Genomic DNA, 24,003 nt, shown 5'->3' on the forward strand with positions numbered 1-24,003 from the left:
CACACACACACACACACACACATATATATAGATAGATAGATAGAAGGATGGATGTACTCAGAACCAGACAGACAGACATGAGAAGAGAACACTTTCTGAAGAAGGCTTTGCATAAAGATTTGAGGGGCATTAAAAAATATAGGCCAGCGAACTGGAGGCCAAAATCCTAATAAAGACTAATGAAATATATATAGGAACAGTAGCTCACATAAGCTACATAATTATCTCGCCCAGAACAATTAGTGTTAAGGGGACTAAAGAAACAAACCGGACAGGAACAGAGGTAGCAGAATGATGGAAGGTAAAGTGCCTGATGAGCCTGGGTTTATCACAATTTATAATGTAGCACTTTTGTGTCCCAGCTGAAAGTGGCAAGATGAAAATAGAGGTAGAAAGTTATTCTTAATCTGTACCAAGATTAAGAGAGACAAGGAACACATCTTAGAAAGCTGTATCAAACATAAGGAGATGACAGAATGAACCACAGTAATACTACAGAATGGGAGGGGAAAAGGTAGACTGAAAGACGAGGTCAAAGATAGATTAGAATTAAAAACAAAGAAAGGAATATCAATGTAGAGGAGACTAGAATGATGGTAGAGACAGGAATAATACAAAAAGTGGTATTAGGATCTTAGAGAATTTAAAGAATTTAGTTATCTTAGACTAAAAATTTCAAGAGGCTGAAGATAATTTTTCCCTAGTTCTGCCTTTTACCTGCACAGGACTTCTTGAGAACAGGAGAATATAAAATAAATGGCAGAATAAAGAATAAATAAAAGTAGGGCCTTTAACAAATTTGACCCCACAGATCTCAAAATTTTATGAAGTTATAAAGACATGCTTAAAAATTAAGAATTCAAAATATATTTACATTAAAGCATAAGGCAGTAAACCATTTGTAAACAATCATTATAACAAACAATTACAGTTATATTAAATGTGCTCCTAGAAGTTGGGGGGAAAAAAGCTCTTCCTGTAGAAATGAGAAAAAGAGAAACCTATTTCTATAATCAAATGATAAAACCACAAAACTACAACCGATTTTAATAAAAAACAAAAGCGTACCTTTAATGTTCCGTCAGCTGAACAACTAGCCAAAAGCTTATCATCTGGTGAAAATCTGCAGTGATTGACTGAATTTGTGTGGCCAAACATGGTATTTCGGCATTCTTTTTGATTCAAATCCCAGAGCTATTTGATACAGATAAAAAGATAACTAAAAAACTAGTACTGAATAAGGTAAAGCTAGAAATCTCATAACATTCACCCTTCCCTCCCATTTAAGCTTTTTCAATCAGAAAAATGTTCAATTCATAGTAATAAAGTCAACTTGTGATTACCAAGTAATGGGTCAGCCCTTAGATCAGCACCTAAATCTACAAAGGGACCAAAAGCTTACCTAGGCTTTTAGTCTGAGAACTAAGTAACTAAATAATTACTGCTCATTTTAACAAAGTAGTTGGATTATTATTTTATTCAGCTCTCTAATAAGTAATATGTAAAATAAAACGCTCTCAAAATTTTTTTTGATGCTAGGTTACCCAAATGGTCTTTTTAAGATTTTCAAATGCAAATCTTGAGTCTACTTACTAGGCTAAAATCCATTAATGTTCTAAAAAATGACTTGAAAAGTACAAAGATAACAAAGATAGATATAAATACATTCGACAGGAAATTGAAGAGGCTTGAAAAGCAAGTTAACTAAAACTAAATAAACTTTAAAAAAAGGACAATGTGGGGGGCACCTGGGTGGCTCAGTGGGTTAAGTCTCTGCCTTCACCCCAGGTCATGATCTCAGGATCCTGGGATCGAGCCCCACATCAGGCTCTTTGCTCAGCTGGGAGTCTGCTTCCCCCTCTCTCTCTGCCTGCCTCTCTGCCTACTTGTGATCTCTCTCTGCCAAATAAATAAATAAAATCTTTAAAAAAAAAAAAAAGGACAATGGGGGAAAGTGAACATGGACCAGTGAGATCACAAAACTATTACTTATTATGTTAGGTGTGATAATGGTATGGTACTAGTTTAAGACCTCAGATATCCACACTGAAGTATTTTGGGTGCAATGTCATGATAACTGCGATCTGTTGTAACCTGTTACAGCCAAAAAAAAAAAAAAAAAAAAGGAGGGGAAGAATAAAATAAGATTGGCAAAAAATTAATAATAGTAAGAGCTAGACAATGGATACCACAAGGGTTTATTATTATACTCTCTCCTTTTGCATGTGTTTGAAAAGTGAGTAAAATATAAATAAAAAGAGCTATAGTCCTCTCAGGGGATTTATACTAACTATATTAAACACGGAAGAAGAAATCATCCAACCCCAAAATTAATACTGACAAAATCCCTTTAGAAATGACCAGTGAGATAAGTCCTATTCTTCATATCCATCTCCATCCTAGACTTCTTTATCCTAGTGCTAGATAAATCCTATTTTTCAGGCAAGTCACACAGGGGTAGCTTCAGATTTCCATATTTTCATTGCCTTCTCTCAGTTCAAGAGTCACAAGAAGTGAATTCTAATTGTCCACATGGTAATACAGGTGTGGTATAGCAGATCTTAAAGTAAAACTTGTACTTAATTAAAATTTTTTTAGAACGCATAGATCTCTCTTTGTTCTCACATCCTAGAGCTTTTTGTCTATAATTAAAATGAGGAAAAATAAACTTCTTCACCCTACAAAATATTCAAAAGAAACACCAAGGGGCACCTGGGTGGCTCAGTGAGTTAAGCCTCTGCCTTCGGCTCAGGTCATGATCCCAGAGTCCTGGGATCGAGCACCACATCAGGCTCTCTGCTCAGCAGTGGGGGGAGCCTGCTTCCTCCTCTCTGTCTCTTCCTGTCTCTCTGCCCACTTATGATCTCTGTCTGTCAAATAAATAAATAAAATCTTTAAAATTAAAAAAAGTGCTTACATTTAAAAATAAAAAAAAGAAACACCAAAAATTAATCAGAAATAATATAGAAGCTGTAGCTTTTTAGAGGCGGATTTATTCAATAAGGTAAAGCATATCTGAGTAAAAATGAGCTATGATTATAAGATTACATTGGTCTGTTATTTTAATCCAATCCAGAGTTTTCAAACTGTGCTATGCAGGCCCCTAGGGATTCCAGAAACATGTCTGGAATTTCCCCCCCACTCGGGGGAAATAAGAGAGGGTACAAGAGAGTAGAAAAGCAACCTCAGGGTGCCTGGGTTGCTCAGTTGGTTAAGCAACTGCCTTCAGCTCAGGTCATGATCCCAGAGTCCTGGGATCAAGACCTACATCAGGCTCCCAGCTCCACAAGGAGTCTGCTTCTCCCTCTGACCTCACTTCTCAAGCTCTCTCACATTGTCTCTCTCTCAAATGAGTAAATAAAATCTTAAAAACCAAAAGAAAAAGAAAAGCAAGCTCAGGGGCGCCTGGGTGGCTTAGTCAGCTAAGTGTCTGACATCTACTCAGGTCACGTTCTCAGGGTCCTGGGACAGAACCCCGCATCAGGCTCCTCGCTCAGTGACTGAGTCTGCTTCTCCCTCTCTCTGTCCACCCCCACCCCCTGCTCATGTGCACAAAGCCACACATTTCTCTCTCCAGTGTATAAATAAAGTCTTTAAAAAACTAAAAATGCAAAACCGCACCCCCACTTCAACCATGGCAATGGGCTTTATCTCTTATACACTGAGCTTCTACGTAAGTTTTCTTTTGATGGGAGGAAAAAAAAAAAAGTTTCCGCTTCCTAAATTGAATGAAGGGGAAAACCGGGACAATTTTCAGTATTTTCTAAAATTTTTTAAAATGATGTATTTAAATGTCAAACACAGAGTCTATGAAGTTTTTCAAACTGAAATGGTTTGCCCAACCCTCCCAAAAATATAATGTCCCTTTGCAAAGATAGTGCAACATTAAAAAAGGGCAAAAACCAAACCAAAACAATTTAAAGTTAGTGAATCTTTCTGGAACCCCAGAAAATTTAATCTAGCTATCTTTAATATTCCACTTCAGAGAAAAAAAGATAAAATTTTTTATAATTTGTAACTATAAAACATTGTCAAACATATATGAAATATTTTTGGTTTTAGTTTTTTTCCTATCAGCATCTTTTTCCTTTCTCCTAATAACAGAACTTCTGAATCAAGCCCCACTTACAATTCAAGTAGAGCTCACGTCACCTCATTTGTCCCATTTTTTACATGGCTAAACTTGTAATCTTTAACCAATTCAAGAATTCCATCCTACTGGCCCACAAGCATTACTTAACAATGAGAATATAAGCCAAACCAGGTCTTGGCTTAGTCTTAGTCTTCTTTAAAATTAAATCTATGGGACCCAGGAAAGAGTACGTTTCTCTTCCTCTGTGACTATAAGCTGTAAGACCCATGAAAGCCAGTAACTGAGAACGGCCGTATTTCCTGCCACACAGAAAGAACGTGCCTGAACCAACAAAGAGAGAAACAGAGTCTAAAGATGGAGAGGGGATTAGACTCCAAGACTATAATTTGAGCATCTGGAATCAATTATGCCTAAAGCCATGCCCCCTGTAGACTTTTCATGAACCATTAATTTCTTTTTCTTTTTGGCTTAAGCAAGTATGAAAGTTCCTATCACTACAACCAAAAGAGCCCTGACTAATAAAAGAGAAAATCGAAAAAAATGTTCTGATAAACCTATCAAATTTGTTTACATAGTTCTCCTTATCCATACTTACTTTAAGGAAGCAGTCACTTGATGCGGTGGCTAACAGAAGGTACTGACTGTTGTTGGCAAAATGGCAGCAGTTGACTTGCTCTGAGTGCTCATCGTAGATACGTACTAGTTCCCCCGTCATAGAATTCCATATCTAAAGAGAAAAGAGAACATAAAATTTACAACTCCCCCTTAACTTTCAAAGGAAGAACAGAAGAGCAAACAAATGTGAGCTGTTTTGTGGCCGTCTCCCCAGTTGGACATGAGGCTAATGAATACTCCCCTTCTCTAAAATATGCCCGTATTTTTCCAGGATGTTATTTTTTTTTTAAATTACTTGCAAGTCTACACATATGTCTTTCTATAGGATAATTAGAATCCTGTAAAAAATTATATTCTTCAAGGGCAGGACTGCACGTGGTCACATGAACGACAGTAGATAGAGAAGTACTATACAAGGTGGAATAACAGACTTTAGATCAGAAGGATTAAGTCGAAGACCTGGCTCTACAATTTATAAATTGTGTGTCCGTCACTTCCCTCTTCGATAAAAGGCGGATACTTACACCTGTCCTACACAATTCAAGGTACCAAATGAAATAAAGGACAAGCTAAGTCTGCTGCTGATTTCGAGGTATCAATAAAAAGTAAAGGAAGATGGGTCAATGAAAAAAATTAAGGCTTTAGATTCTGAGGGAAACCTAGGTTTGAACCCTGGCTCTATTAGTTATCTGTTAATGTGAGCTTGGGCAGATGACTTCATCTCTATTTTCTTATCTGCAAAATGAGATCAATTTACTCTTACTCTGCAAGTTGTAGTGAGAAATTGATAATGTAATAAAACAAAGGGTGTAATATAAAGCCTCACACAGTGTTAAATTCCCAAGCAGAAGTAATCATCATTCTAGTCACTACGTAAGACAATAAAGCAGTGTGTTCTGGAAGAAATAAATTACCTAGTCTTCACTGGGCTCTGAACTTTTTAGAGGTATTAATGTCCCTCCCATAGCATTTTCTTTTTTTTTTTTAATTTTTTTTTTAAGATTATTTATTTATTTATTTGACAGGCAGAGATTACAAGTAGGCAGAGAGGCAGGCAGAGAGAGAGTGGAGGAAGCAGGCTCCCCGCTGAGCAGAGAGCCCTATGCGGGGCTCGATCCCAGGACCCTGGGATCATGACCTGAGCCAAAGGCAGAGGCTTTAACCCACTGAGCCACCCAGGCGCACCCCCCACCTTTTTTTTAGATTTTTAATAACTTCTACACCCATTATGGGGCTTGAACTCATGACACCAAGAAGAAGGGCCAAATGCTCTACCACCTGAGCCAGCCAGGTGCCCCATGTTTTTTGTCTTATTGAAGTACTCACAAGAGGTCCAAAAAGTTTAAGTTCTTTAACAGATATTTGTGCCTCTAGTTTTTTACTTTGACCACTCAGAAAACAGAAACTCAGTGTTATCTCCTTTTATGCCACATAGCTCTGACTTTGGAAGTATCAAGACTGGCCAACTCCCAAGTGTGACTTAGTAGTGGCTATGGAGTTAACTAACTAGTTGGTTGTAAAGCCACCTAGAGAGTCCAGTCTATCAAGAAGTAATTTGGGGAGGCAACTGGGTAGCTCAGTTGGGTTAGGAGGCTGCCTTCGGCTCAAGTCATGATCCCAGGGTCCTGGGATTGAGCACCGCATCAGGCTCCCTGCTCAGCAGACAGCCTGCTTCTCCCTCTCCCTCTGACTGCCACTCTGCCTACTTGTGCTCTCTTTCTGTCAAATAAATAAATAAAATCTTAAAAAAAAAAAAAAAAAAAAGATTTTTCCAAGGTCCTAATTTGTCTGGACACTCCAAGTGGGTGTAGACCCCAGGAAAACTTCCAAGCCAATTTTCTTGCTCCCAGGTCCAAGCCCCACCCCATCCAGCCAGTTTCAACAGTCCGCCCTTCCTTCCTTTCTCCCTCCCTCTTTCTTTCTACCTCTCTTTCTTTCTCCCTTTCTTTCCCTCTCCCTCTCCTCTTTATTTATCTATCTACCTATTTATTTTCAGTACTCCCACAAAGTCAGGATCACCTTTTTTTAAAAAAATATTTTATTAATTTGAGAGAGAGACATTAAGAGAGGGAACACAGCAGGGGGAGTGGGAGAGGGAGAAGCAGGCTTCCCTCAGAGCACGGAGCCCGATGCGGGGCTCGATCCCTGGACCCTGGGATCATGACCTCAGCCAAAAGCAGAAACTTAACGACTGAGCCACCCAGGTGCCCCAGGATCCACCTCTTTTTAAAAAGCCTGAAGCAAGGGGCACTTGAGTGGGTCAGTCAGTTGGGAATCTGACTCTTGATTTCAGTTCAGGTTATGATCTCAGGGTTATGAGACTGATGCCCAAGTTAGGCTCCACACTAGGCGTGAAGCCTGCTTGGGATTCTCTGTCTGCCTTCCCCCTCCTTCCCCACTCTCATGTGTGCACAGGCTCTCTCCAAAAATAAAAAATAAATAAAATTTTTTTTAAAAAACCTGAAGTGAAGTGCTTGGGGTGCCTGAGTGGCTCAGTTGGTTAGGCATCTCTTTTTTTTTTTTTTTTTAAGATTTTATTTATTTATTTGACAGAGAGAGATTACAAGTAGGCAGAGAGGCAGGCAGAGAGAGAGGAAGGGAAGCAGGCTCCCTGCTGAGCAGAGAGCCTGATGCGGGGCTTGATCCCAGGACCCCAAGATCATGACCCCAGCCGAAGGCAGAGGCTTTAACCCACTGAGCCACTCAGGCGCCCCGGCATCTGACTCTTGATTTCAGCTCAGGATTGTGAGCTGAACCCAGCATCAGGATCCACACGGTGTGAAGCCTGCTTAAGATTCTCTCTTTCCCTCTGCCCCTCCCCCACCCCACCCTCCCCACTCCACCTCAAAAAAAATCTAGGTTGCACTTCACAAAGTATGTATTTTACAACAGGAATCCAATCTCAGACAGTAAGTCTGTGCAGCAACACTTCCAATCACAATGCCCTCAAAGATTCTAACTGATATGCACCCATAGACTTATGAATAATAAACAGTAGGCATATTCATTCATTTATAATTGTTTCTCCCACCTATATGGTAAATATCTCTGGCTGAGAAACCTATACATTTTTGCTGGTGCTTAAAAATAGACACTAGTAATTTGCAGTAGCTAAAACCTGGTATACCTCAAGTCAGTAGATCAACAGGCAAGAGTCCTTTACCCCTACTTAGACTAATCCCTCTACCATGGAAAAAGAAAATGAATTCTATGGTAATTACTCAAGAGAAAAATATTTCCCTACCTTGACTTTTTTATCCACTGAGCAGGTTGCTATAAACCTGTCATCTGTAGAGAATGCACAACAAAGCACTTCATCCTCATGAGCCTTGATTTCTAGCAGTTTCTCTCCTGTTTCAGCTTTGAACACCTGCACAAGCAACATAAAATCCTTTTACCATAAACTAATGGCCACCATTTGATAAAAATCTTTCTTTAAAAGATCTTAATCCATATTATTTTGCAGTATTAATGAACCTTAGCAAAAACCACTCTAAAAAGCAGAATATATATCAGAATGTATATGCCTTAACATAGAGAACTATCTCTTATTAAATGTTTGTAATATCAATAAAAAGAGCCAGCAGAGTACAGCTTCAGTTCTTGAGGCTAGTTTGGAAAATTCTTTTTTTCTTTTCTCTTCTTTTTCTTTAAGGTTGGCAAATTCTTAATCAAACAGACAACCTTTCCTTCAATCTGTTTTCTTTCTGGGTCTCAAAAGCCAAAATTAAAAAAATTAGTAATAAGGCACATATACAAAAATAAGGTTTATAGTCACAATCTTACAAAGACTAACTAACTAACTAACTGATTCTGTTCCCTTCAAAATTTAAAGAAAAGCACTCATTCACATATTCCAAAAACAAACAAGAACTTAAATTCCTTCAAAGCACCTTAGGAAATAATATAGTCTGATACCTATTTTAGTCAGAAATCTGTGTCTGAACCTGTGATAAAATAGGTATTTTACTTAATCACTGTTTTTTAATCAGAGCCCTGTTCACTGTGCTAGAGAGTCTTTATGTCTTTTAACAATTTGCATTTCCTCATTACTTTTAGAGGGCACTTGGATGACAGTAACTGATTGCTAGGGTAAAAGGTACTTTTATGTAACTCGGCAACTTTAAAACTATGAAAACACACAACCATATCTTTTAAATTTCCAGAAAAAGGCTTTCATAAAATGTTCAGGAGATTTGGATTTCTCTAATAGAGAATTTTTCTTCAATTTTAGGATTTAAATATATTCTAATATGCACAGTATTAGGTACATGCCTCTTTCAATTTTTCTCAAGAGATATGTTTTACCTGTAAGGTTTTATCAACTCCACAAGAAGCTATTCTTTGACCATCCTCAGAAAAGCAAGCATGGTAAACAGCATCTGTATGGGGGCGGACAACTAAGCGGGAAAGATTCTTGATGTTTTTTTTGTTTCTACATACAAGGAAAAAATGAACAGGAACCTAATAAGTAAGAGTAAAAGTAATTTCTTTTTCAGTTATAAACTGTCTTTAAACATTGTTGTGTTGCCAAAAATACAAAATTCTTAAAATTAAGTTACCACAATGTAAATGACAGCACAGATCTCCTGAAGGAAAAAAGTATTATGAAAGTGGCTTTTTTAAGAGAGATGCTACCCTATATAAAGCAACCTGTCAGGTGCTGCAAATATCACTGAGCTGGGAGAAATCTAACTAATCAAATACATGTTGCTTTCTATTTTCCTTGGATATATTAATGATAACATGTGCAGAGAAAATATTATGTAAGGATACCCTCAAAAAAATCTCCATTGTTTTTAAAGGGAAAGAAGCCAGGACACCTGGCTGGCTCCGTCAGTTAAGCAACCTGACTCTTAATTTCAGCTCAGGTCATGATCTCAGGGTTGTGAGATTGAGGCCAGCATAGGGCCCCACTGGCCATGGAGCCTGCTTGAGATTCTCTTATATACACATGGACTCATTTAATCTTCTCAGTGCTATGAAAGAGCACTATCATGTGAGAGAAGCTGAATAACTTTCCCTGGTTATATACAACCAATAAAGCAGAGGCGGGAGCTTCTGGGTGGCTCAGTCATTAAGTGTCTGCCTTCAGCTCAGGTCACAAGCCTAGGGTCCTAGGATCAAGCCCCACATTGGGCTCCCTACTCTGTGGAGAGTTTGCTTCTCCCTCCTCTGCCTGCTGCTGCCCCACTGTGCTCGCTCTCTGTCAAATAAATATTTTTTTAAAAAGCGGAGCTGGGTTTCAAGCCCAAGCATCCTAGAGCCAAAGTCTGTTCATTTTAACCTCCAAACTATACTAAACTACAGCATGTATGGACTAGTAACAGAAAAATCACCATGAAGTGAAACAAATGCTATGATAAAAAGTGAGCAAGTATTCCAGAATACAGACAGATTTATCCTAGCTTCAATGAATTAGGGAAATCACCTACAGCAACCTATTTGGAGAAAGGGCCCAGGACTAATAAATACTGCGAATATCAACCTACAGTTTAATTCAGATAAATTATATATGTGAAAAGACAACCATTCATGTTCATTATTTCTAGCTATAAGAGAAACGTGGCATATAGAAGGTGCATGGAAAATAAAGCTAGACAGACCCAAGAATTAAATTCTATTCAACAAGCTATACGAGCTTAGTCAAATCTCAGCAACTCCGTGCCTCAATTTTCTCATTTGTAAAATAGACCAAATAATATTTACCTTCTAAGGTTTGAAGGTAAAATGAATAACGTGCGCACATCTTATATAACAGGCATTAAAAAGATGAGTTAACCCTTTCCTTTTTCTAATTGATAAGATTAAGACAAGAGCAAAACTGAACAGTCTCTTAGAGGAGTTAGAACAATCAAAATTCAATGCAAGTTTAATCAGGGCAATGTGAAGGGCCAAGGGCTAATCACTTTATAACTAATATCTCATTTCAATCTTCACAAAAATAATACCTCAAAGTATTGCTCTCTATTTTATATATGAAAAAAAGTGGGACGCCTGGGTGGCTCAGTTGGTTAAGCAGCTGCCTTCGGCTCAGGTCATGGTCCCGGCGTCCTGGGATCGAGTCCCACATCGGGCTCCTTGCTCTGCAGGGAGCCTGCTTCTCCCTCTGACTCTGCCTTCCACTCTGTCTGCCTGTGCTCGCTCTCTCTCTGACAAATAAATAAATAAAATCCTTATATATGAAAAAAAGAGCAAACCGCAATTTGTTCAAAATCACAAAACTCTCAGGTTTCAGAACTGAGACTCAAATCAGTGTCTGTGACTTCAAAGCCAATGTTCTACACTAATAAACTGAGTTATAATAAGTAAACCATTTGGTGTTATTATTTAGTATGATTGGTCAAAATGCCTACAGGCAAGCATCTATTTCTATGAACTCTTTGGAATACATATTTCTCCTATACTCACTTCTCCAGAACTTTTCAATAACTAAGAATGCTTATTAAAAGTTCCAGCCCTTGGGGAGGGGAAAAAAAAAAAAAAAAAAAAAAAAGTTCCAGCCCTTTCCAAAGTAGTTAAATCTTCCTGGAATGAACTTATTCACTACCTGAAAAATAATGACACAGTTAGCACTCCACTCCCTTTGGTTTCTTTTTTTTTTTTTTTCTTTTTTCCCCCCCTTTGGTTTCTTCCCTAACCTACTTACATCCACTCCAGATAAAGCACTCCATGATCGACCTCCTGCTTGGCCTGCAGCTTAGCTTGCTGATAAACTTCTGAAGTTTCTGGTTCACAGAGACCAAGTTGTACAATATTAGGAAATGGCTGTCGTCCAAGAAGATGTCCATTTAAAGATAAAAATTCCTGGAAATTTTCACAGACTGCACAGTCCTATGAACAAACTGAAATCTCTTAGAAATATAACCAGAACCAAGATCTGACATTTTTCTGTTTCTGTGATTTTGTCACTTTAAAGGCTTAAACGAGATATTCTCTATGTGAGCTAAAATTAAATAGCCAGCCATTAGATAACAAATACATGGTAACCGTCTCCAAATTTTTAAACATAGTATAAAAATCTCTTTATCCAAGTGTTACTTTCTTAATACATTCTTGTATTAAGAAAAAACAAAAAACAAAACAACCCAGTTGGACACTTTATACTTTCTCAACTTTCAAACCTCAACCCCATCTATATTCCCAGGAGGCTAGGAAGCAAAATAATTAGAATCATCAAGAGTTAAAGTGAGGAAATTCTCTCTCTTTGTCCCTTTTATCCTGCTCATCCCCACTATTAAACCTAGAATTAAATGACAAAATGAGATGCCCTTTAAGAACTTATTTTTCCTACTAATTATACCTTTTCATCCAATATATGCCTGTATTCCACAAATTCATGAATCAGATGAGCAGGGCCCACGAGTTCAGTTTTTGCTTTAATCCAATCCAAGGAAAACATTAAAGCACAAAGTTCCTTTTAAAAAAAAAAAAAAAAAGAGGAGGATACGGTTAAAGACATCAAAGAATTTTAACTATACCACCCTTATCCTTTTTTTTTTTTTTTTTTTTTTAAATAAAGATGTTATTTGGGGCGCCTGGGTGGCTCAGCGGGTTAAGCCTCTGCCTTCAGCTCAGGTCATGATCCCAGGGTCCTGGGATCAAGCCCCACACAGGGCTGGCTTTCTGCTCAGCAGGGCGCCTGCTTCCCTCCCCCGTCTCTGCCTGCCTCTCTGCCTACTTGTGATTTCTCTCTCTCTCTCTGTCAAATAAATAAACAAATCTTAAAAATAAATAAATTTTTTAAATTAAGATTTTATTTATTTATATTAGAGACAGAGTAATCGAGAGAGAGAGAGAGAGAGCACAAGCCAGGGTGGGAGGGAGTAGAGGGAGAAGCAGACTCCCAGGTGAGCAAGGAGCCGGACAGGGGGCTTGATCCCAGGACCCTAAGATCATGACCTGAGTCAAAGGCAGAAACTTAACTAACTGAGCTCCCCACTAACCACTAACTGAGCTTACCATCCTTATCCTAACACTACCGAAAGAAACTTAGCAGATAACTATAATTCAAGGACAAAAAGGGAGCTATTTTAAAAGGAACCAAAGAAACATAAAATGGACCAAACACCTTAAATGAAAATAAATTTTACTGGATTAAAATGTAAATATAAAATTTTTAAAAAACTTAAAAAAATTCTAGAAGATACAGGCAAATATTTCTGTGACAGTAGGATGAAGGAAATATTTATAAACATGACACCAAAGCAAAAGTACAAAAAAAAAAAAAAGAGCAAGAGAGATGTGCACTTAACTACATAAAAACTCAAAAACTTTCAATACAGTTGAAAACAATATAAATAAAATTTGACAAAAAATAAAAGTATTTATTTACAACACATATGATAGATGAGGGCTTAATATTATTTATAGAAAATTCTAATAAAATAAGAGAAACACCTCAACAAAAAAAAATAGGTAAAAGCAATGGATAAGTGCACATAGTAAGAGGTACAATTGGCCAAAAACCTCACCAGTAATCTAAATGAAACAAGAAAGATTCAGCATTCTTTAGTATCATATTTCTAGGAATGCCTGGGTGGCTCAGTCAGTTGAGCATTTGCCTTCAGCTGAGGTCATAATCCCAGGGTCCTGGGATCAAGTCCAGCACCAGCCTCCTTGCTCAGCAGGGAGCCTGCTTCTTCCTCTGCTTGCCTCTCCCCCTGTGTGCTCTCTTTCTCTCTTTCTCTCTCTGACAAATAAGTAAATAAAACCTTTTTTAAAAAAATCAGATTTCTAACGACTAAAAGCAGTAATAAGAATATTAACTGGGGACACCTGGGTGGCTCAGTGGGTTAAAGCCTCTGCCTTCGGCTCAGGTCATGGTCCCAGGGTCCTGGGATCGAGCCCCGCATCAGGCTCTCTGCTCAGTGGGGAGCCTACTTCCTCCTCATTCTCTGCCTGCCTCTCTGCCTACTTGTGATCTCTGTCTGTCAAATAAATAAAATCTTAAAAAAAAAAAAAGACTATTAGCTGGAGTCAGAGGAAATTAACATATACTGTTGATACTGTTGATAGTGATATAACTCAGAGCACGATCCTGGAGGACAGTTTGGTAATCTGTATTAAAATTCTAACTGTAGTCATGATCCCAGGGTCCTGGGATCCAGCCCCACATCGGGCTCTCTGCTCAGCAGGGAGCCTGCTTCCCCTTCTCTCTCTGCCTGCCTCTCTGCCTACTTGTGATCTGTTTGTGAAATAAATAAATAAAATCTTAAAAAAAAATTCTAATTGTTAATTCTAATTGACCTAGAAATTACACTATGTGTCCTAAGAAAATAATCAGACAAGTGTGCTTAAGCAATCTAACTTTCCATAAGCCAACTGATCAATATACAATGAAATAGTATGCAGCTTCAAAAAATTTTTCACTCTCTATAAACTGATGTAAAAAGATGACCATGAAATACAGTTAGATGGGGCCGTGGGGGGAAGAGATATAAGACTATTTCCATTATGATCCTATCTGGGGTTTAAAGAATAGGTACGTGGGGGTCCCTGGGTGACTCAGTTAAGTCAGTTAAGTCTCTGACTCTTGATTTCGGCTGTGGTCATGATCTCAGGTTGTGGGATCGAGCCCTGCATTGGGTTCTGCACTGGGCATGGAGCCACCTTGGGATTCTCTCTCTCCCTCTGAGCCTCCCCCTGCTGACACACACACCCTCTCTCTCTAAAAAATTAAAATTAAAAAAAAAAAAAAAAGAACAAGCATGTGTATCTGAGCAGCAAAACAATCTGGAAAACTATACACAAAAGCATGAGCAATAATGGTCATTTTCACCTTTTTAGTTTTTTTCCTACATTTTTCTAATGAAAAAAACCTTTAAAAAGTAGAAATTATCTTTAAAAATCAGGAAAAAGGGCTTTTAAAAAAGCAAGAAGAAACTGAATTCCTGTCACATTATCATAGATATCAAGTTTTAAAAATATGCATTGACCCAACAACCCCACTTCAAAAAATTTTCAAAGGAAATAATGTAGGTGCAAAGACAAACAACCAAACAACATTGTTCATTACAGCATAATAAAGGCAAAAAACTGAAAACCTAAATGTGCAACAATTACAGCTTAAGTTAATTTGGCACAGATATTTACTGGAATACCTTCATTCCAACGTATAGATTTTCTTTTAAAATTTTATATATTTATTTGACAGACAGAGATCACAAGTAGGCAGAGAAATAGGCAGAAAATGAGGAGGAAGTAGGCTCCCCGCTAAACAGAGAGCCCACTGCAGGGCTGGATCCCAGGACCCAGGGATCATGACCTAAGCGGAAGGCAGAGCCTTTAACCCACTGATTCACCCAGGCTCCCCAGATTTTTTTTTTTAATAAAGATTTTATTTATTTGACAGAGAGAGACTCAGCAAGAGAGGGAACACAAGCAGGGGAAGTGGGAGAGGGAGAAGCAGGCTTCCCACAGAGCGGGGAGCCCAATGCAGGGCTCTATCCCAGGACCCTGGGATCATGACCTGAGCAGAAGGCAGCTGCCTGATGGCTGAGCCACCCAGGCATCCCCAATGTGTAGATTATTAAACATGAACTGTATTTTGCTAGATGAAATAAACAGAGTACAATAATACACCGTCTTTTCAACCAAATGGTAACATACCTAAGCATAGATAAATTACTTAAAGTACATATGGTTTTCAAAAATGTAAACATTTTGAATAGTTGGAAGTCCTGATTTCAAATATCATCTATGTGGTGGTGATTCCCAAATTTTATTTTTAGTCCATAAAAACTCCAGATTCATATATCCAACTACATACTCATTTTTTCCAGTCAGATGTCTTAATATGTATGAGACAGTATATTCAAAATTATTTCCCCCTAAAAAATACTCAGTCTGCCCACAGACACTCCAATCTCAGTTCAGGGGACTCCATTCTTTCTGTTGTGCAAGGCTGGAATGATCTTATAATAGACACAAAATCCATCACAAATCATGATGATTCTACATCATCACTTTCTCCTTCCATGCTGAGCACTTACTACTCCCAAGATAGTATATATTTACTCATTCACTAGTAGTATAAATTTACTTGTCTCCCCACAGAATGTAAGCTCAATGAGAGAAGTGACTTTGTGCCTATGGTATATGCTCACAATGAAGAATAATACACCAGCACCTAACAGGCACTCAATAAATACTTGCTGAATGAATGAATATAATTTCCCATTCTCCATTTCCTCTCAAAGCCTAAAAATACAAATCCATACTGCCCAAAAAGGAAAGCTATTGGTAAATAGAGAATGAATTTTTAGGAGGTTCATGTACTATACTTACCAAGGTTATCTTTTTAAATCACTGTAGGTAAAAATTGTAACAAAAACAAAAATACTTACATAGGCTATAATCCTATTTTTACTAATAAAAGAAAACTCCAAACACAGGATGAAATATAAGTGAGATAAAAATAATAATTTTGGGGCACCTGGGTGGCTCAGTGGGTTAAGCCTCTGCCTTCCACTCAGGTCATGATCTTGGGGTCCTAGGATTGAGCCCTGCATCAAGCTCTCTGCTCAGCGAGGAGCCTGCTTCCCTCTCTCTCTGCCTGCCTTTCAACCTACTTGTGATCTCTCTCTCTGTCAAATAAATAAAATCTTAAGAAATAATAATAATTTTTAAATTTTTATTTATTTATTTTTTTAGGGCACTTGGGTGGCTCAGTCAGTTAAGTATCTGCCTTTACCACAGACCATGATCTTGCAGTCCTGAGACTAAGTCCCATGTCCCAGGCACCGTGCTCTGCAGGGAGTCTGCTTCTCCCTCTGCTCCTTTCCCACTCATTCTCTCTCTCTCTCTCACTCAAATAAATAAATAAATAAATTTAAAAAATAATAATGATAATTTTTAAATGGGTCACCTTACTTTGTGCATATTGGCACTACCCATGTGATAGGCCAGAAAATTGTACCAATACATGCAGTCCTCCTGATCTGGTGAAAGAGTATGTGGCTGGTAATGTTTCTGGAACTGAGTGATTATTTTCCTATGTAGATTCTGAAACCCAAATGAAACATGTTAGAAGACAGAAACAATTTCATAACCTAAGCATCACAGTAACTACAGTGTACAAAGCTATTTAAAAATGTACAGAGAATCTACCCACAAAATACTTACTAATTACAAAAGGAAAAAATTAGTAGCTTTACAGTGGAGAAACTAGCAGGTACCACATTAGCCAAGTGATCAACATTACCATCACTGACAAGAAGACACACCGACACCCTAATATGATGCCTTGAGGACACAATGACTTCTGTAGTTTACTTGCCAAAAACTTTAATCTCGTCATGAGAAACCATCAGATAAAATTACATTTAAATTTCATTTAAACTCAAATTTAAACCCAAACTAAGGGACATTATACAAAATAACTGGCTAGTACTCTTCAAAAGTGATCATGAAAGATAAGAAAAGCAAAGAATTTTCACAGATTTAAGGAAACATGACAATTACATGCAATATGGGATTTTGATCTGAACCACAAAAAGGACATTAGAGGGAAAGCTAGCAAAATCTAAAAAAATTTGTGGGTTAGTTAACAGTATTCTATCATTGTTCATTTTCTGGTTTTGATAACCATATTACAGTTATGTAAGATGTAAACAATGGGCTAAGTTAAGTTAGATCAAGGTACATGTATAAAACTCTCTATACTGTTTTGCAACTTTTCTATAAGCCTAAAATTATTTCAAAATAAAAACATTTTAAAAACATACAGAGATGCAAGTACCTGAAGCTGGTTGCGATTCTTCTCTATAAGGAAATCTACTTGAAGATCATGTAAATAATAACAAAATGATTTTCCATTCCGATCACAAAATAAGAGAGACTTATTAACAAACTCCTGCAGTATGTCTTCAACTTCTTCAGTTTCCATGTCCCAGAGAATACATAACACCTAGAAATCATTGTAAGCATTTAATATACCACAAAACTACAATGACCAGGATTGCAGATAAGGTGTTAACATACACACACACACGCACGTGCACGTGTGCGCATACAAAAATCATATCTTAAAGCCCAGAAAAACTGTATCTCCGTTTCATAAGAAGAAGCTCAACTATTCATCAAGATAGAAAAGAGAAGGGGCACCTGGGTGGCTCAGTGGGTTAAAGCCTCTGCCTTCGGCTCAGGCCCTGGATCGAGCCCTGCATGGGGCTGTCTGCTCAGCAGAGAGCCTGTTTCCTTCCTCTCTCTCTGCCTGCCTCTCTGCCTACCTGTGATCTCTGTCTGTCAAATCAATAAATAAAATCTTTAAAAAAAAAAAAAAAAGATAGAAAAGAGAAGAAGTCAGATGCTTCTCCAGCCTCACTAGAACTGAGATTAGGATATAATCTGAGTTCAACAGCAAACCCATGACAGAGATTAAGGGCAGTGGGATTACATTCTGTGACACGGGTCTTAACCTTTCTTTCTTTTTTTTTTTTAAAGATTTTATTTATTTATTTGACAGAGAGAGATCACAAGTAGGCAGAGAGGCAGGCAGAGGGAGTAAGGGAAGCAGGCTCCCTGCTGAACAGAGTGCCCAATGGGGGGCTCGATCCCAGGACCCTGAAATCAGGACCTGAGCCAAAGGCAGAGGCTTAACCCACTGAGCCACCCAGGCGCCCTGGGTCTTAACCTTTCAATATCATCTGTAACAACATCCTTGATAATATATCAAAAGTGACATGCCATAAATATCCAAGGACAAGATTTCTCTGTCCTTCTATTACCTTTGTAGGCACCTTAACATCCTTCTGAAGGATGGAAAGATCTGTGTAATAATCTTTGATGTCCTCTCTGAGCATTTCAACACTTATAGACATGGCTTCATCCAGAGCCTCATAATCATAAGATGAAGATTTCCTTATTCTCTTAAATTGCTTATTCTGAAGTTGCCTGAGGTAGTAATCCCAACGGTTAGGAAAATCACGTAAAAGTGCACCAATTAAAGACACTACAAGAGGAGAACCTAAAAACAGAACAAAACAAAACAGCAAAGTACTGTAATAATACCGTCTCATTTTAAAATTACCACTAAAAATCACTTTATTCTTAAAAAAAAAACAATTTCTGCTGCAAGTTATCCAAAGCCTTAAAATATGTGTAACACTTAGATTCACTTTAGATATTTCTTCTAAGGAAGTCATTAGAAATAAGAAATACTTCCTATAAGGATATTCATCACAGCATTATTTAAAATAGAAAAATCTTAAACAATAACAGAAATGATTGAATAAATTGAAGTTACCACAATATTATGCCATTGGTAATTTTTTTCAAAAGGTAATTAATGACATGAGAATGTTCAAGATTTGCTTATGAAAAGGCAAGATTCAAATTATGTATATCCTTGTAATTTCATTATTTTTTTCGAAGTCTTGTATGTCCTAAAAGACTGAAAGAAATACTCTTTATTTATTTATTATTTTTTATTTTATTATTTTTATATTTTTATATATTTATTTTAGATCTTTATATATTAATATTTATTATATTTTTATTATTAATTAATATGTATTGCTATTTAAATATTTATTTATTCAACAAATAATACTGTCCGTCAAATAAATAAATAAAATCTTTAAAAAAAAAAGAAAGAAAGAAATACTCTCAAGGGGCTAATAATAACCAAATGATGGGTAATTTCTTTTTATTGCTTCACACATTTTTTAAATGTTTCAAAATGGACACGCATCACCTTTATAAAGAATACAAGTAACATATTCTTTCCTAACATATTTCTTAAGTCCGTTAACTCAATTGGAATGCCTGGGTGGCTCAGCAGGTCAAGCATCTGACTCTTAGTTTCTGCTAAGATCTCGATCTTAGGGTCTTGAGACCAAGCCTTGGGCATGGCTCCCCACTGAGTGGGAGGTCTGCTTCCCTTCTACCTCTGCCTTTGCCCCCACCCCTTTGTGGGCATATACACTATCTCTCCCAAACGAATCTTTTTTAAAAAAAGGCAATTAGCTCAAAACCAAACAGCTATTCAATGGCAAAAAGAAACAACAAGGTCTACTTCAGTATTAACAAGAGTGGAGGAATACAAGTAAAGAGCTGACAGATGTGACTCTATAAAATTTTTAATTTCTGTATGTCAAATAAGTATTACAACTGAAATCAAAAAGCAGACAAAAAACTAGGAGGAAATATTTGCAAAAATATGGCAAAGAGCTAATAGCTTCAATAGTTAGAATGCCTAAAAATCAATTAAAAATATTGCTATCACAAAGAAAAATTCAATCAAGGGTAATTTCTTAAAATGCAAATACTCAATAAACCAGTAAAAAGTTTAACTTCACTAATAAAAAATGCAAATTAACAGGACAACACCAGTTTTCACCTACAAAATTAGATATTATTTTTATAAAATCCCAACCAAAAACACATAAAACTCTGATTCTCACTATATTTTTTATTCTTTGGCAGAAGTAATCCATCTTCATCTAATCTGTCCCATTAACATATTATGGTTGTTCATTAAATATTATTTTAATGAATAAATGAATACCAAAATATTATTATGTATGTAGGGTATCAGAGTAGAACCTAAAATACTAAATATCCTAGTAAAGCTTCTGGATATTCATGTACTAAACTATCATATTCACTAGCTTACTTTACAAAAAAGAAAATTAATACCTATAATTCCCTCATACACAAAATAACCTACCTTTACATTCTTTTATAATACTATGAGCTTGTTCTGGCAAATCTGCTTTCTTCATATTAACAAAAAGGGATAAAATTTCAAGTCCTTTTTCTTTTCCTAAGCCACTCTCCACAGAAACTACATATTTAGGACCTGCAACAAAATCATAAAATATAGTAAGTAATTTGGTTTGAATATATTTAAATATAATTGAATTAAACCATGAAGTAAAAAGTAAATTAATCCTCACCCATTACTGAATCTGTAACGCTCTTGTCCCTGGTTGTAAGAAGAATTTGACACTGATTGTCAAAAGCTTTTAATACCCAAGGATCCCAAATATCATCCAAGATCAACAGAGACCTAATTAAAAAAAACTGTATTTAATGACTAATGACATTACTTTAAGCCTCTTTTTTAAAAAGTATAATGCCACCAAAGCCTTAAAATTTACAAAATAAAGATGTCTATTTCATGGCTCTTCCACTTTTCTTTGCTATATTCCTTTCACAATATACTGAACCAAATAAGGAAAAAAAAGTTAGAGACCTTCCTCTTTTCCCATCCCAAAACAATGAATGCATTTTTTATTTTATTTTATTTTATTTGACAGAGAGAGACACAGCGAGAGAGGGAACACAAGCAGAAGAAGTGGAAGAGGGAAAAGCAGGCCTCCCACTGAGTAGAGAGCCCAGTGCTGGGCTCGCTCCCTGGACCCTTGGATCATGACCTGGGCTGAAGGCAGATGCTTAACGACTGAGCCACCCAGGTGCCCCAATGAATGCATTTTAAAATTAGGGAACCTATAAAAAGTGAGCTGTGTGTATCATGTAGGTATTAAAAATTGGTTGCCAAGTGCCTTAAAAGAAGTATCCAAGTAATGCGATTTTTCTAATTCAGTCTAATTCAGTCTTAAAGCCACTAAAACTAAATAAGAACTGGGCTCAGGTTAGCATTAGAATCAATCATATAACAGTAACGATATTTGACCTTCTTTTACCCATAAAACTAGCTTTTTCATATATTCCAACCAGATACAATGCACTAGCAAGAATATTACCCTTCATTTGATACACTAACATGGTTTTTTTCCCATCCATAAATCACTTTGTTTACTCCTAATGACAAAAAAAAAAAACAACTCTTTGCGAATTCTTGGTTTCTCCAAAAAGTTTTTTGAACTCAGCAGAACAGATGGAGAAAAAATACAACTAATACAACTAAAAGCTGATAGCATAATTATACACTAGCATTTTTATCCTAATGGCACACTACTTCTGTGCACTACAAAAAAAGATTCTGGGTACACATACAGCCTAGAAAATTGCAAAAGTACAAACCAAATGGTGCAGAGAGAGAAACAAAAAGAATGACTTTATATGCCATGCTTTGATACATCTGATAGCATTTAAAATATTTTCCTAAGTAGAAATCACTTTTATTTTCACAGAGAAGGAACGTGGGACTAGTAAAAAGTTACTGCAAAAGAAAAGAGGTAATATTTAGTGGACTTGAGGCTCCTGGAGGGTTCAGTTGGTTAAGCATCTGACTCTCGATTTCAGCTCAGGTCATGATCTCAGGTGCATGAGATCGAGCACCATGTAGGGCTCCATGCTGGGTACGGAGACAGATTGAGTTGTTTTCCATCTCGCTCCTTCCCCACCTCTAATGAAAAAAAAAAAAAGCAAAACATAGTACTCTCAATGCCATTTCCTCCAGGAAGATCAACACCAGTGGCTACCAAGGGGAGGGAGCAATAACAGAGGGAAGAGAAAGAAGCCAGAGGGAAAGGAGCTTGTCCTCTGTAGAATCACCTAAGAGGCTTTTCTCAAATTACTACCCTCACCCAGTATTCTGATATTAATCCCCTTACCAATTTAAGAATCACTGCCATACTCAGCCACTGCTACATATGAAAGTGTACTGCATCATCAGCTGCAGAGAGGCCATTTAAAAAAAGTTTAGAGCCATTACCTAATTCTCACCCAATTTATTGCTGAACTATCAAGGAAGGCTTTATTCATTCTTGTACTTGCAGCACTTGACCCAGAACTTGGCACAACACTCATGTTGGTTAAATGAATCAATGAAAGAATGGCTGTTAGATCAGGGAAATCGAATTGTTGACTGAATCCCAGTTGATTAACTACTGATGGTTACACTGTTAACACAAGCACCAACTAAGCTACTGTCTCCCTTCTGGCTAATGAAAACTGAAATAGTTGATAACAACGCCTGGCAGATAGTCATAATATTTATTGAATGTACGAAAATAAAACAAACTCTTGAAGTTCACAGAAGTACAAGATTTACATACATACATACACATACATACACACACACTCTCACACACACAAACACACACACACACATATATATATATATATATATATATATATATATATATATATATATCCCAAAACTAAGACAACACAACAGAAGGGTCCCATTAAATAAATAAACCTTTTACCAGGTGCCTACATTTAGTCTGTCTCTTATTCAATGTTATCCATTAGAAATAACAGATTCAAGGTAAGAAACTTGCATTTTATAGCAAAGACCTCTCACAAACTCATCTATTTAGGAAATACTTCTTGAGCATCTCAGTGGTATATAAGAGACAACATAGTAAGTAGGATGCAAAGAAAAGTAACAATTTCAGGCCAGTGGCAACCATTTTTAAATATAAGACAACAGCAGAAAAGCAATGCTTTATTCCTAGATCTCTACTAAACAGCAAAAAAAAATATGATGTCCTCAAAATATCAGTAGTTAAATCTCATTGGGACTTCATGCACCAACTAAATGGACTATCTGTACCTTGGGTGTTTGCGCAGCATGAGAATGCGAAGACGGTCTTTAGCCTCTTCAATATTGAGCGGAAGCCTCTGAGAGAAACTCTCATCTTGATCCAACCGTGTGCAAAGGTTCTGCAATTTCATCAGAAGTCCAGACTTGTCCTGTTTCCCAACTGAAACCCAGTGTACACCCCCTGGGAAACAACCTAGTAAAGAAAATAATAATAAACTTAAGGCCTCCTTTGGAAGATTTTAATGATAAGTAGTAGATTTGTTCTAATTTTCAATCTCATCCTATCTTCATTTTCTCTTGATTGAGGGTATAAATTTTGCTTGTATTGTTGAGCTTTACAACCTGAATCTAAGAAAAGTTGAAGATACGAAGAAAATGAAGTTTGAAGTAAATCTGCTATTTATCAGTTAAAATCTTAACAAACAAAAATTTACAGTCTTAATCCTAGGTCATCAATGATCACTGTACAACATAGTTTCTCAACCTTAGTACTCTTGACATTATAAGCTAGATAATTCTTTTTTTTAAAGATTTATTTATTTGACAGAGAGAGAAATATCACAAGCAGGCAGAAAGGCAGGCGGGGGGTGGGGGAAGCAAGCTCCCCACTGAGCAGACAGCCCAATGCCAGCCCAGGACCCTGAGAGATCATAACCTGAGCGGAAGGCAGAGGCTCAACCCATTGAGCCACCCAGGTGCCCCTAAGCCAGGTAATTCTTTATTGTAAGGAACTTTCATACACACTGCAGGATGTTTAACAGTCTCCCTGGCTTCTACCCACCAGATGCTAATAGCATTCCCCCACCGTGGTTATGACAACCAAAGATATCTT

At 37.1% G+C, this 24,003-nt stretch overlaps 1 protein-coding gene across 4 annotated transcripts in view; it reads right to left on the bottom strand.

Moving 5' to 3' along the window:
- APAF1 (apoptotic peptidase activating factor 1) overlaps nt 1–24,003 on the bottom strand; it is a 90,366-nt gene that overhangs the window by 41,470 nt on the left and 24,893 nt on the right. For all 4 annotated transcript variants that reach the window (XM_059402290.1, XM_059402292.1, XM_059402296.1 and 1 more), the window contains exons 6-17: nt 23,181–23,364; nt 20,611–20,723; nt 20,382–20,513; nt 18,439–18,677; nt 17,451–17,618; nt 16,583–16,714; nt 12,012–12,125; nt 11,358–11,542; nt 9,017–9,143; nt 7,953–8,078; nt 4,689–4,820; nt 1,069–1,194 (exon numbers count right to left, since the gene is read on the bottom strand). In XM_059402290.1, the coding sequence (XP_059258273.1) occupies nt 1,069–1,194; nt 4,689–4,820; nt 7,953–8,078; nt 9,017–9,143; nt 11,358–11,542; nt 12,012–12,125; nt 16,583–16,714; nt 17,451–17,618; nt 18,439–18,677; nt 20,382–20,513; nt 20,611–20,723; nt 23,181–23,364 (1,778 nt within the window). The remainder of the gene's footprint in view (nt 1–1,068; nt 1,195–4,688; nt 4,821–7,952; nt 8,079–9,016; nt 9,144–11,357; nt 11,543–12,011; nt 12,126–16,582; nt 16,715–17,450; nt 17,619–18,438; nt 18,678–20,381; nt 20,514–20,610; nt 20,724–23,180; nt 23,365–24,003) is intronic.

The sequence above is a fragment of the Mustela nigripes genome, chromosome 6 (genome assembly GCF_022355385.1).
Source record: "Mustela nigripes isolate SB6536 chromosome 6, MUSNIG.SB6536, whole genome shotgun sequence".
NCBI lineage: Eukaryota > Metazoa > Chordata > Mammalia > Carnivora > Mustelidae > Mustela > Mustela nigripes.